The sequence below is a fragment of the Rhipicephalus sanguineus genome, chromosome 5 (assembly GCF_013339695.2).
Source record: "Rhipicephalus sanguineus isolate Rsan-2018 chromosome 5, BIME_Rsan_1.4, whole genome shotgun sequence".
Lineage (NCBI taxonomy): Eukaryota > Metazoa > Arthropoda > Arachnida > Ixodida > Ixodidae > Rhipicephalus > Rhipicephalus sanguineus.
Genome location: NC_051180.1, coordinates 22,883,904 through 22,897,103, shown reverse-complemented (window position 1 = coordinate 22,897,103; position 13,200 = coordinate 22,883,904). Strand labels below are relative to the sequence as shown.

Genomic DNA, 13,200 nt, shown 5'->3' with positions numbered 1-13,200 from the left:
TCCAAGTTATAGGTAGCGTTTTTTATCTCGTGTATTTTTTTGGAAGGCATTATACTAACGGTACGACTCTTATACGCACAAAAACCCGTGAGTTGATAGTGAAACCAATGCGCTTTCCACAAGAAAGGGCATTTTCATTAGCTAGAGTAAATTATTATTTTTTGTTTGCATTTTGCGTACCATCGACATCTTTTGATTTTCGCTTCCTGGAAATATTTATGATTGTATAATGACCGAACCACGGCAAGTCACTCAAAAGCCTTAATGGAGCAGTCTGTTCGGCGTCATCTGTGATTGTCCGCTGAAAAGCATTCTTGCGAAGTCGTTGCAGGAAACTGCTCGTGGATGAAAACAAACAAACAAAAAACGATGGAGTTCCCGCAATATTTGGTTTGGTTGGTTTTAATGGTGCATAAGCAACTTAGGCTATCATACACCAAACGCATGGTATGGTTCTCTTAAAATGTCGGAATACCTCGCCGACGCCCCGCGATATACCGTGCCATTCGTAGAGTGATAAGTTACACAAAGTGCGAGTTGATCGATAGAACTATGACCTGCTTCCTTGAGCCAGAGAACGTGCAGCCATAACTTAGCCGCCTCTATATACACCGCTTATCTCCTTGTCGGCGATGGGGCAAATGTGGGCGGGGTGGCCTCGATGAAGGTGTCCTTAAGTTCGTGACAAATATAAAATCCGTAGCGGCATCAAAAGTGGGTGGGGCAGGGAAGGACGTTATCGGTGTTCTTGTGGGCGTTGCATTAGTACCGTGGTTGCCCTTTTTTCTTTGGCGTCTTCTGCGCCGCCCCTCTTCATTGACGTCAAGCTATTACCATTTTCTTGCATTTTTAGGGCAAAACGACATTATTGGATAAAATATGATACAGCACGCGCCTACCTATCGCTGTAACTGTGTTTTAAACATAACATCGGCGGACTATCGGCGTTACACCTCAGCCGCCGCGGTGGCGCAGTATGGTTACGGTGCTCGGCTGCTGACCCAAAAGAACGCGAGTTCGATACCGGCCGCAGTGCACCTTAAAGAACCTCAGGTGGTCAAAATAATTCGAAGCCCTCCACTACGACGTGCCTTGTCATCATGTCGGGATTTTGGCAAGTAAAATAAAAAGGGGCAACGTATTAGATAAACTGTGTGTTATAATGAGTGTACTGTATATAAAAACAGTCCTTATTCCTTTCTTGACACCCAATGACAGGTGGTGAATCCCGGCGAGAGTCTGAGCATTCCCTGCTTCCTGGAGACACCTGGCGGCAGCGTGCAGTGGATGCGTAATGGCCACCCCGTTGTGCTTGATGTTGGCTCGGGTGGCGCCGGTGGAGTCAGCCGTCGCCAGTGGAATATCTCTCGGGACGGCACTGCCGCACTCACCATCACGCAGGTTACACGCGCCGACGATGGCTTGTGGGAGTGTCGAGAGTTTGGCGACGACGACTCCGTCAGGAGGGTCACGAAAGTGCTCAAACTGGTGGTCACAGGTATACACTCACTGTAACATTATATGCAGTCTCGTATCATTCACAACCTGTTTATATGCAGAGCTCATTTGACCACGAGCAATTTTAAGTAACTTCTCAGTACTGGTCATGTACAAGGGGGTTGGAAAGAAACGCGAACAACGCGGTGCGCTGTTTCATCGCACTCTGGCCTTGGTCGCAATAAAAAGATGCTAGAGTGGCCCTTGATTTCATCATGAATGACTAGTGGCTTTTTATTACGATCCGGGCTACAGCCGCCTGAAAGGAAATGCAAAACAGCTGATCGCGCAGATGCTGCACCGGTCGCATTTTAACGCGGTAGCAGTAAAGAGATCGTTTCGCAGAAATTCGGGTGTCGAGGTCGGCGGCGGCGTCTTTGGTTGCGAGCGAAAAATCAGCGTTGTCCGTGAGTGAAAATGCGAGGTAGATGCAAACAAAGAAAGATCTTCGGTTCGAGTAGGACTGAGGATTCGAACCTGCGACCCCTCGCTCCGTGGCGCGATACGTTTAGCCGCTCGGCCACTCGCATACACCCTCTAGCATACTAACGGCGAGCTCCTTACATACACCATTTAGCGTTGCTGGCACGCACATCTCGGAGGTTCTTCAGCGACTTGAATGTCACCTGCTAGATGGCGCAGACGGCCCACGGGCGCGCTTTTAAACGGTATCGCCCTGCCGTGTGGCAGTGTTTCGTCGCGCCCCATGCATGGATATTGGAGCCGGAGGGCGTCCGCACTTTGGCTTTCCTTGTGGCACGCTTTAGACGCGAAGCCGAGAAGTGAAGCGAGGCTAGTGATTGGGAAGACGATACGAACACGGTCCGATTACGCTATCGCGTTCTATACTCTTGAAAGCGAAGCTCAAGCGTCCTCCAAGTTTTTTTTTTTTTTTCATCTTGATAGTACATCGCGGAAACCGGCCTCCACTTACAGTACATCAAATTCCGTATGCGTTGGGCAAACTTTCGAATTTTAAAAAAAGAAAGAGGTAGCTTTGTGATGTTATTTGAGATTGAGCAGCCCATTAAGCAGGAGAGAAGGGGAGAAAAAGTTAACTAACGGATATGAACAGCGAGTCAGCCTGATGTGTATAAGCATTTTTACCTTACTGAAAAAATGCCCATATTTGTCATGACTTTCATATCCAGTATAATCAAACTAGATTCTATTTCAAAGCAATGTCGTCTCATTAGTGAATTGGGGTCGTTGGAAGCCTTCAATTCCGCCCCCGTCAGAACATATATCATACGCAATATTGCGTCGAAGTGCTCATTTATTCAAAACGAAGCTTGCAACTCCCGGCGTTCTTCGTTTTTAAGAGAACACTAGTGACACAAATGTAACCTCACACAATGGGCGTTCAGAAGTAACAAAAAATGCCACCGTTGCCGAGATGAGCTAAAATTTTGTAAACGAAAAAAGCACGCAGATGTATGCCTGAAATTGAAAATACAGGACATACAGCTTATATAAACAAACACTGATTAAAATGTACGAGCGTGTCGCGATGTGCTAGAACATCATGTCAAACAAAAGTTATGCCCTTTCTGCACTTTCTTAAAAGGACACTAACGGCAAATATTAAGTCGACGTTGATTATTGAAATAGCATTCCATAAACCTCGTAGTGCTTGTTTCGTGCCAAGGAAATGCTTATTTTGAAAGCAAATCACGTTTTAGTGGTCCGCACGGCGTTAGCACACTTCAAATCACCCGCCCAAACGGGCCTTCTGACGTAGTAGTTGCCGTGCCCAACTTTGCCCGCCTTTACTGCCCTGCCGCCGACGCTACGGTTTCTAGCACAGCAGCGGCCATCAACTTAGCCAAGACACAGCTACGGGCCACTCAGAAACTGTATAGTTCACTATAGCGGAGCTTAGCTTGGCCAGCAGCAGCAGCAGTAGAGTATCATCAGTGCGAAAATAGCGAGAGCCAAGCACACGCAACAGTACGCGATACGGAAACCACCACTTCGACTCGCAGCACAGCGAAGACGGAACTTTTGAACCCCTCGCGCCATTCTCCATGGTAACGCCAAGAGGTATTTTTTTACATGAATCAAAAAGAAACGAACAAGCAGCATTTTATTACGTCTTATGATGTACGGAAGGTTCTTTTTTTATCGCAACTTGTTTGATTACGAACTGTACTCGGGACTCTTGACGTCACCGGGATTATTTCCAAAATATCCCACTCGTGGCGCACATCGTGTCCTACATTTACCTTAATTTCTCGACTACTAGATCACTGCTGTTGATACTATTGACGTTTTACACGTTCTCACACATTGACCTTTCGCTCTGACATAAATTGTTACTTGCCTGTGTCCCTTTAAGGAGAAACCTACTGACGCAGGATCTTCAAAGTTCTCCATGAGCATTTTAGCGGTATGCTTTCATGAACGCGGTGCGTTGACTGCTCCACTTACGAACTGAACTTTGAAGCCCTACTTTTGTTATTTGGCAGCACAGCGGGAATACACCGAGACGGCACGTGTGCATCTCGTCTTGCGATGATGCCTCGAAAGGCTAGCTAGGAGGCATAGATGTCCCGCTGTTGCGTAAATCAGTGTACCTCGACAGAGTTGTCGTGAAAAGAATGCCTCGAGAAACGCTGTATGTATAACTCGGAAGTTGAACATCGGAACCTTGCATGCCACTTTTCGGAACGCCAATAATTTCTCGCCGCCTACTTGGTGCTTCCTCGTGTTCCCTTTGAAGTGACGACGTAGTGCCCCCGTAGAAATAAAAAAAAAGGCATGTCGTCAATTTCGTGTCAGTCGAGTCAAATGGACAGGAGACAGCGTTCCGACTTAATTGGATCAAGATAATAAGGGGTATATTCAGCGAAGCCGGAAGCAGCTAGGAAGCGCTTATGTGTACTCTGTCAGTAATCGAACGGGCGCAAATAAATACGCGGCGTAGCTCCGATTCTGCTTCGACTGTCAGTCGTCTCCCTTCTGCGTGTTTTCTTTTTTTTTTTTTTCCGAGCGCGTACGCCCAGTCCCGATGGTTCTCAGTCAGAGCTCTCGAGCGAATAAAGCAGCAACAAATGAAGGAAAACAAGAACGAAAAGAGCCACCGAGAGACTCGGCTGATTGGGAAGAGCCCGAGATAAATTAAAGCCCACAGCCGGGCCCCACTTCTCCCTTTCGTTTGCTTTCCGAAGAGAAACCCAAGAAGTTCTCTTGCGCGTACTTGAAAGGAGAGATCGGAAAGCGCGCTCCATTGTGTTCCGCGAGAGAGAGAAAGAGACGGAACGTCTTTTGTCAGAATCATGGCCGCCGCCGAGCAGGCAGAGCCTAAATGCCGGCGTTCGAAGGAAAACCTTTTAAAATGACTCGCAAGTTCGAGGAAGTCCCTCAGAGGCGGTGAACTCTTCCGTGCGTATAACAAGGTTGGCGGAATTCCGGAGTTTGTGCCACGTGGCGGGTTTCGTGTTGCGGAGAAAATTGGGGACCCGTGTTGGTTTCGTAGGGAGGCGCCTTTTTTTTCTTACGGAAGGAATAACTTCGGACGCCCTTGTCAATCAACGTTGTCGTGAGAGCAAAAATTGCGTTATTGTCGCGGAACAAGGAAGACAGTTTGTGGAAGCGCTCGATGTCGTGTTGAAACGCTCACCGCGGGGGGTCTAGAGAGCTGTGAAAAAGAAAGCTCCTGTTTATTTGCTGAGAATTAAAAAAAATTCAATTTAGTGAGTATATCTACTGTTTTACAAAGTATATAGACTTTTCATTTGTGGACTATTCACATATCTGTGCAGAGAAAGCAGGGGTAATACAGTACCTTGAAGCACTGCCTTTGACGTATATATCTGTGACTTCATTTTAAAGAAATCCCATTAGAGGTTGTTATCGAAAAACAAGCAATATTTCTCCTGTCCGCTTTAAGAGGAGTGGGATAAGAAACGTCGAACTAGAGGGTGCATCTTTATGTCTTAGAGAAGAATGAAAGGCCCCGGATTATTTAGTGAGGTCTACCGGCTTGAGAAAAAGGTGTTCAGCATAATATGTGACTTCTTTTGCTGTTATCATAGTGTTTTGTACACCATACGGAAGCGACTTTCGGCTTGTCCTATAATTCAGAGAGTTAGTGCGCTGTCTTTGCGGGACTGCAACCTATCTTTATGGAAAATCCTTGAACACCGGGTTTCGCTGAAGCCCACGTTTCGACAAGTGGTCCTGCCTCCTTTAGGGCTGCGGCTTCAAGGTAGCAGAACACAAGATCACTTGCCGAAACGTCTGCTCCAGCCTTTTCAAGGATTTTTTATCTCTCCAAGCTTCCATCTTCCTCCTGAACTTCTGCCTTGATACCTAATTAAGCGCACAACTGCGTGGAGCCTAAGTTAAAAAATGGCACTCCAACTGTGTCTTGTTTTGTTTTCTAAAAATTTAGCAATCTTTTTTGCCCTCTTTTATGGCGGGTACGTCTTGACTGACTTAACATCGGCTTCGGCACTAATGACGTTGTTTGCGATGACACAGTGCTCACACCAATTTTAGAAGCTGTCTTTACTCAGCCATACAAATCTCCTGTATACGGAGACGGCTCTCAGCAAGTGTGACACTCAGGAAATGCTGAGAAGATACCTTGTTTTGTTATTTAAAGTCAGTTTTCGCTTGGCACACCTGCTGACATCGACACTTGCGTGACGTCAGGCTGCAGTATCAGTTCTGGTGACTTCACTCACCAGTATTGGTTGTGATGACGTCGGGAACCAAAACAGACAAAATGGCCGCTTGTGCGTCACTAATGAAGCCACTGAGTGGAGCGGTCGTTAAACCTCGCGATCAGGCCCGTAGCCAGGGGGGGGGGGGCTTCCCCTCCCCCTAAATTTTTATGATACATGGTGTTTTACCGAAAATAAATAATGAAAATAGGCGTTTTTCTCAAATAGTCAAGGCCTCAGCAAGTCCCCCCCCCCTCCCCCCCGAAAAAAAATTCCTGGCTACGGGCCTGCTCGCGATATATATTTCATGGGCACGTAACGAGAAGTGCATATTATGTCATGACGTCAGGGTACAGCAGGACTGAAACTAGCTTATAAGATTATGTTGAATTAAATTTGTAGGGTGCACTCAAGCTTACCAGCACACATTCTAGGCTCTTCAGGGCTTGGCCTTTCATTTGCCGCAAAATAAAAAAAAAAAACGACAATTGAAGTTTTCGTGTCAGTACCCCTTTATTGAAAAGCAGCAGATACGTTAATTGTACTGTTTTAAGTGTATTGTAATAATTGTGATATGGATGTGAAGAAAGTAAAGGGGACGAATAGACAACTTGCCGCCGGCAGGGACCGAACCTGCGGCCTTCGGATTACGCTCCGAATGCTCTTACCAACTGAGCTACAGCGGCGGTCATCCCCTCCGCCCACTTATCGGGTATTTATGTACATGCAGACCCTGGGAGTGTTATAGTCAGCGCCGCTCTTAGCCATGGCTGCGAGTGTGGAACACTCTTTCTGCCACATGGCGTCACGCAGCACGTGCACCTTTAACGAACAGACAGCTGACCAATAAGCCCTCGCATACTACCTGAAGGCATCAACTCTGCCGGAACGAGGTCCTCGCTATGAATAAATGAAGGAAGAGAATTTTTCGAGGGCTCGTTTCTTTCTTTTTTTTTTTTTTTTGACACAACAGTGTCATCAACAGCTCTTGCTTCCGAAAGTCTTTACACAGGCGCCCCTGAGGAACCGTTTCTCACTCTGGGAGGCGAGCGATTACGAGAGGGCTCCCGCGTCACCGTCCAAGAGCGCGAGGAGGTAGAGGTAGGCTGCGTGGCGCGCCGTGCCGTGCCCGCAGTGCGGCACATGCACTGGATGCTGGGAGAGACCAACATGACCGGGCCAGTCAGCTGTTCGTGGAGTTCTCCCCCAGGAAGACTCGTACACCACGCGCAGTGTGCTCAGCCTCAACGCATCGCGGGACCTGCATGGACTCCAGCTGTCCTGCCACGTGTACCACGTGTCGTGGCCAACATCCACGGCCGTGGCCGCCTCGCTAGATGTTCTCTGTGAGTCGCTTTGAATATTATTTTCATATTTAGTGTCTGAAAGAAATGTGCAAACAAATGAAGAGCCGCGAATTTAACTGCTACATATTCTCGAGAATAGGCGGGAATGTCTGCATTTGCCACACTATACGCCGCTATTGTCGTATACAACTCCGGAGAGGTCCCGACGAGATGACCGAAGCGCAACAGCAGATCGCCTTCGGGACAAAAGAAATAGTCTCGCTCATGCGCTCGGCAGTGTTCGCCGAAGGCGGGGTCACTGGTCGTCCGGCTCAGGACGTCAGAGTTCGCGCCCATTGGCGCAGGCTTGTGTGCATCTGCCTTTAAGGAGGAAATGGCATGGACTTATAAAGTTGTATCAGACTACACGAGATGCGACACGAGTTCTCAGCGACACCGTTACAAGCACCATCTTCCGCATTACGCGAATGGGCTGCTGGTGTGACTGAGGTCCACATGGTCCCCGATGAAACCTCGCGAATGTCTATTTCATGGACGTGTGGGCTTGAGACTGTACGGGATATGTGCGCTCCTTTTTTTATACCAGCCGTGGCAGCTTCGCGTGTAACATGTCACTTTGCTAAGCTCGAGGAAGTGGGTTCGATTCCCTGCCACGGCAGCCGCATTCCGATAGGGCGTAATGCAAAAACTCCCGTGTACTTACATTTAGGCGCACGTTAAAGTACCGCAGGTGGTCAAAATTATTCCGGAGTCCCTCGCTACAGGGTGCCTCATACTCATATCATGGTTCGGGCAAGTAAAACCCCTGAATTTAATTTTTAATGTGTTCATGTGATTACTCATTATACTTTAATCATTACCCATCATGTGGAGTCGCATGCGAGGTGATCAGCTCATATGGCATGTTTCATATGGCAATACTACAGTTCAGAGTACTGTAGTTGACAGTCGCCTATGATAATAGCGTGTCTATTATTCACCGTAAACTCCCCAATATTCAAGTCGATGTTGCCTAGCAATATTATTATCTGCAATAGCATACGCCTCGTGCTTGTCGCGCTTTTAGACCGACTAAATCAACTCACTCTAGTTGGTGTTCAACGTTGATGAATACCTGCCACAACTTCTGAAGAAAAGCTGAACGAGATTTACGTGTTTCAAGAAAGAAAGTACAGGTTACGCTTCCTTATCATCTACTAATTGTTCTCATCCATTTTCTTATCTCTTCTTTCAGATGTGCCGTCCTTCTCAATCTCCCGGGAGCCGGGCTTCGGTTTCCCGATTCTGGAGAAGATGCCTGTGTCGCTGCATTGCGCTGTGGACGCCAACCCGCCATGCACGCCCCGCTGGCTAAAGGACGACGGGCCGCCTCCCGTGCCTCAGAGTCCGGACGGATACCTCAACTTCTCAGCCATTGAGCGGCAGCACGCCGGCTGGTACCGCTGCGCCGCTGTCCATCGCCTAGGAACGTTTGCCTCATTCGGATATTTCCTCATGTGCGATGTGAGTTTTCAGTAGATTTACGTCCGATATTTGTTGAAGACTCTAGAAACTGCTGAAAAACAGTATCGCTCATGTGGACGAGTAAATGGGCTCTAAAAGAAAAGCCCTTGCGTTAAGAGAGATGAAGAAGCCAGAACGAATTTTGAAAGAGCTGCAAATTTGCTCTATGAGAACAGGAAAACCGATCAAACAACTTGGGTATATTAATAACTATTCAGCCTTTCACGCGCTATAAGAGTACGCGGTGCGTTATTTGAGATGGTACAATGTTGTGCGTTAATTAACACAGGGCGGTGCTCACAGCATTCGATCTTTATTTGAGGACCTGGAAGATACTGTCTTATGTGCTGGATTTCCCTCAAGTAGACAAGCATTCTGTATTTCTGGCACGCTCGCTCGCTCGCTCCTTTACTCACTCACTCACTCACTCACTCACTCACTCACTCACTCACTCACTCACTCACTCACTCACTCACTCACTCACTCACTCACTCACTCACTCACTCACTCACTCACTCACTCACTCACTCACTCACTCACTCACTCACTCACTCACTCAATCAATCAATCAATCACTCACTCACTCACTCACTCACTCACTCACTCACTCACTCACTCACTCACTCACTCACTCACTCACTCACTCACTCACATGTGTAGCGCATATGTGTGCAGGTTGCTACACATATGCTACACACATTAGAGTATTTTAGCAAGTTACGGAAATGCGGTACGCAAACACGGTACGATATTACGGTACCGCTCCTCCTTTCTTGCTCCCAGTTCCAGTGGCAATGCGTCCCCACCAATGACAGGTTCCTCGTCAACAATGCGTAGGCTGACAGGCAACAATGCGGCGTGACAAGCCCACGGCAATCTTTAAAATCTTGTGTGTTGCTGGGATGCCTTCGCTGGAATCAGCGGCAAAGGCACAACGAGCGAGAAAGGAGGAGTGGTACCGTAATACCGTACCGAATTTGCGTACCGTATTACCGTAACTTGCTAAAAGACGTCATTGCACATAGAGTTACCGGAGCGGATTTTCGTCGTCCACATAACCATCCTCATCGGCTCACCGACGCAAATAGACGGAAAGAAAACGCTTGTTTGACTTGCACGTATATCTGGATATAACGATTCTGTAATCCGCACTGTCCTATTATTGCGACTAAACAAACATGGAGTAAACATATCGTACAGGTATGAATAGATGGATGTATGGATGCTATGAGCGTCCCCTTTATAACGGGGCGGTGACATGTGTGCCACCAGGCTCGACAAACAAAAAAAAAAAACTTTTTTTTCAAATTGTTGTAATGCCTTGTCTACTACGATCAAATAAATCTTACTATAGATAAAAAACAAAAACAAATTCACAGCCCAGCTCTCTGCCCCTTAAGGCAGAATGTCTTTACTTTTCCCACTATTTATTTCTGTCCTTTCTCTCTAGTTTTCTGCCACCGATACTCTAGCCGTCTCTTACTTATTTCTATCGCCGGCTTGTTCAGCTTTTCATTGTCGCCCCTAAAACCCAAGGCTTCATGTAGGCTCGTTCCCAACATACACCTGGATGTATATCTCCACATTCAATCAGACATGCTCTGTCGTTTCCTTATCTTCCCCACAGCCTGTGCATTGTTCATCGTATTCCGATCGCTACCACTGCGCTCTGTCGGTGTTTTTTTGCAACTTCACGGCAATGCTTTTCCATTTGCGGTGAAGCTGCAGCGCAAGGGGGAAATCCTATTTCATTCGCGCTCTTCTTCGTGCTTCATTAATTTACTACACAGATAAGATTAACTGCATTATAGTGCACATAGTACAGAAAGGGTTTACAACAATAATTATCCCACTAAATAAATTTCTCATCAACATATGAATATATCACTTCCATAACTGCAGGACCCAAGACAAAAATTCACCGACGATTACGATACTGCCTAAACCGAATTCTGAGAGCAGCTTCGTGTTGGGTAAGGCCCACTTTGTTTGAAGTTTTGGCTTTCTGCAAGGTATCGACTACGCCAAAATCATCATTTTTGTGAAGTAGGACAGCACCCACTACGCCATTTTTCTTCTTTCTGCGGGTAAGCGAGGTACCCGCTACACATCTGTAAGGTATTATGTGCACATTGTTGATGCTGCATGTTGCTGATGACGATAAATAATTATGGCTGAGCACTTTGCAGTGGGTGGGAAGCATTAAACCACACACTCGTTGCGCAATTAGCATTGTGTGATGACTGGTTGTTATTTTACTCGTCTGCCCCGCTATACTACATAGGTTAACGCGATCCCTTGCCCGACATGACGCCTGTATAGGGTCGTTTTGCGAATGAGTTTCAAACCACCAGCGTGGTTCTGTTGCAAGTCACACGCACACACACACACACACACGCGCGCGCGCGCGCGCACAAAGCTAGCGTGGCTCTCTGATTGAGTACCCGACTGCCACGCAGAGGGCCCGGGTTCAAATCCCATTCGAACCTGGGTATTTCTTTCTGATTATATTTTTTAATGTCTGTCGGTTGCTTTTTCATGTGTATTAGTTACGACACCGACGGCACGGCGACATCGCTCTCAACGCAGGAATCGCGCACATTTACAAATTTTAGAGCTGCGCTCTAAATTTGTAAATGTGCGCGATATCACTAGAAATGTTATTATACCCCGCTGTGTGAAAACGATACACCAATCATTAAAAAAGCACGTGTGGATACGTTACTGGCTTTAATTATTTTTGTACATTAGTTGCGTATGTATATATGTTTAGTCTTACATAAACTAAGTGTTCAGAGAGTCTTGAAGTACGCTAGCAATAGGAGTAACGCGCGCGAAGCTGCGTGAAAGAGAACTGTCCTGGCTGTTCGTTAGCCTATTTCGACGGCTGGAATTGAGAGCGAGAAAAAAAAAGAAATATTTATCCAGTTTCTTGTGTTTTGTTTTACCAAAGACCACGAAACTACCAGGCCCTGCAGTCTGTCGTTGAGCTACCCGTTTAATAGCGAACTTTAGCGACACTCATCAAACACTAGAGAACCGAAGATCTTTTTTTGTTCTTGTTAGCTTCTGTGCATATTGTGAGCTCCACGCTCCTTTAGTGCGGCAAAGAACTACGCCCTCCAGCCTCTTCGCTCGGGTTGTCTCCTCTATGCACGCGCAATATGCTCCGCTTTGAACGCCAACGCTAAGAGCGCCATCGTCACGCTTGCTAAACTTTAACGATAGCTCGAGGAGGCACCAAAAAAAGAAAGAGAAAAGATACGACAGCAGAGCGAGTGACGCAGAGTTTGCGAGAACGGGAGCCGTCCCCTCTGAAAACTGTTTTCGTTTGATCGACGAAGCGTACGCCAGCTGAGAAAGAGAAGGAGACGAGTGGTATGCCGAGGGGCAAACTTTTAATTACCCAGTCAACTGCCGCGTCAGTCTGGTCCGCACCCGCTTAGGCCTAGCCGCAGCACTATTGTGCGTTAAGCGGGGGACATTCTTATAACGGTGGCCGCTTGTCTCAAGAAGCCCGTCTTGAGAACCAGGAAACGAGTTTAGGGGAGCCGTATCGTTCACCCAGACCCCACTTCACCCTCTAAAGTCGAATCATTAAAGGAAAGTGTGGCACCTCGCGAGGCCTCCCCCGTTATTTCTTTCTCTCCCGTCTTTTTCAACGACACTTCAAACCCTTCAAGCGTCGGTTTGCCATAAAGGCGGTCTCCTTTTTCTGTCTGGCGCTAGTGATTGCGGGCGCGTCTTTTGTCGGAAGAGCAGATGTCGCCACTGTCGCCTTCACAGCCTCGTCGACAGCACGCGCGTCTCGCCCCTTTGACGAGCGGTTGGCGTCGTCCTTTCTTAACCTCACGTTACTTTTTACTATAAAGGAACTGACATGTTTACGTTTTAACGATATTTCATTGCCTATAACAGCAATGAAAAAAAAAGTTGGAAGCGAGAAGCAATGTATATTAAAGGGAAGAACGCTGAAACTGCAATAATCACACCCTGTTCCGCTATTCAACTTCCCTTAAAGAAGCGCAGAAAGACGTTTTGTACACTGAGATGTTATATTTAAGCAAAAGCCAAGTTACATTCAATTACAACAACTGTTTTCTTTTCTTGTTGTTTTCCCGCGTCTCACGCTTATGCCTAAAAAAAAGGAACAGCGTCTTGAAAATCTATGTGGACACATTGAGAGCACGAATTATACGCGTGATCTCAGAGGACGCTGTGTC

General features: G+C 47.0%; 1 protein-coding gene across 1 annotated transcript in view; it reads left to right on the top strand.

Moving 5' to 3' along the window:
- Positions 1-13,200, top strand: part of LOC119393712 (hemicentin-2) — a 181,524-nt gene that overhangs the window by 110,467 nt on the left and 57,857 nt on the right. Inside the window, exon 4 of the mRNA XM_049416218.1 lies at positions 1,219-1,498. Within this exon, the coding sequence (XP_049272175.1) occupies positions 1,219-1,498 (280 nt within the window). The remainder of the gene's footprint in view (positions 1-1,218; positions 1,499-13,200) is intronic.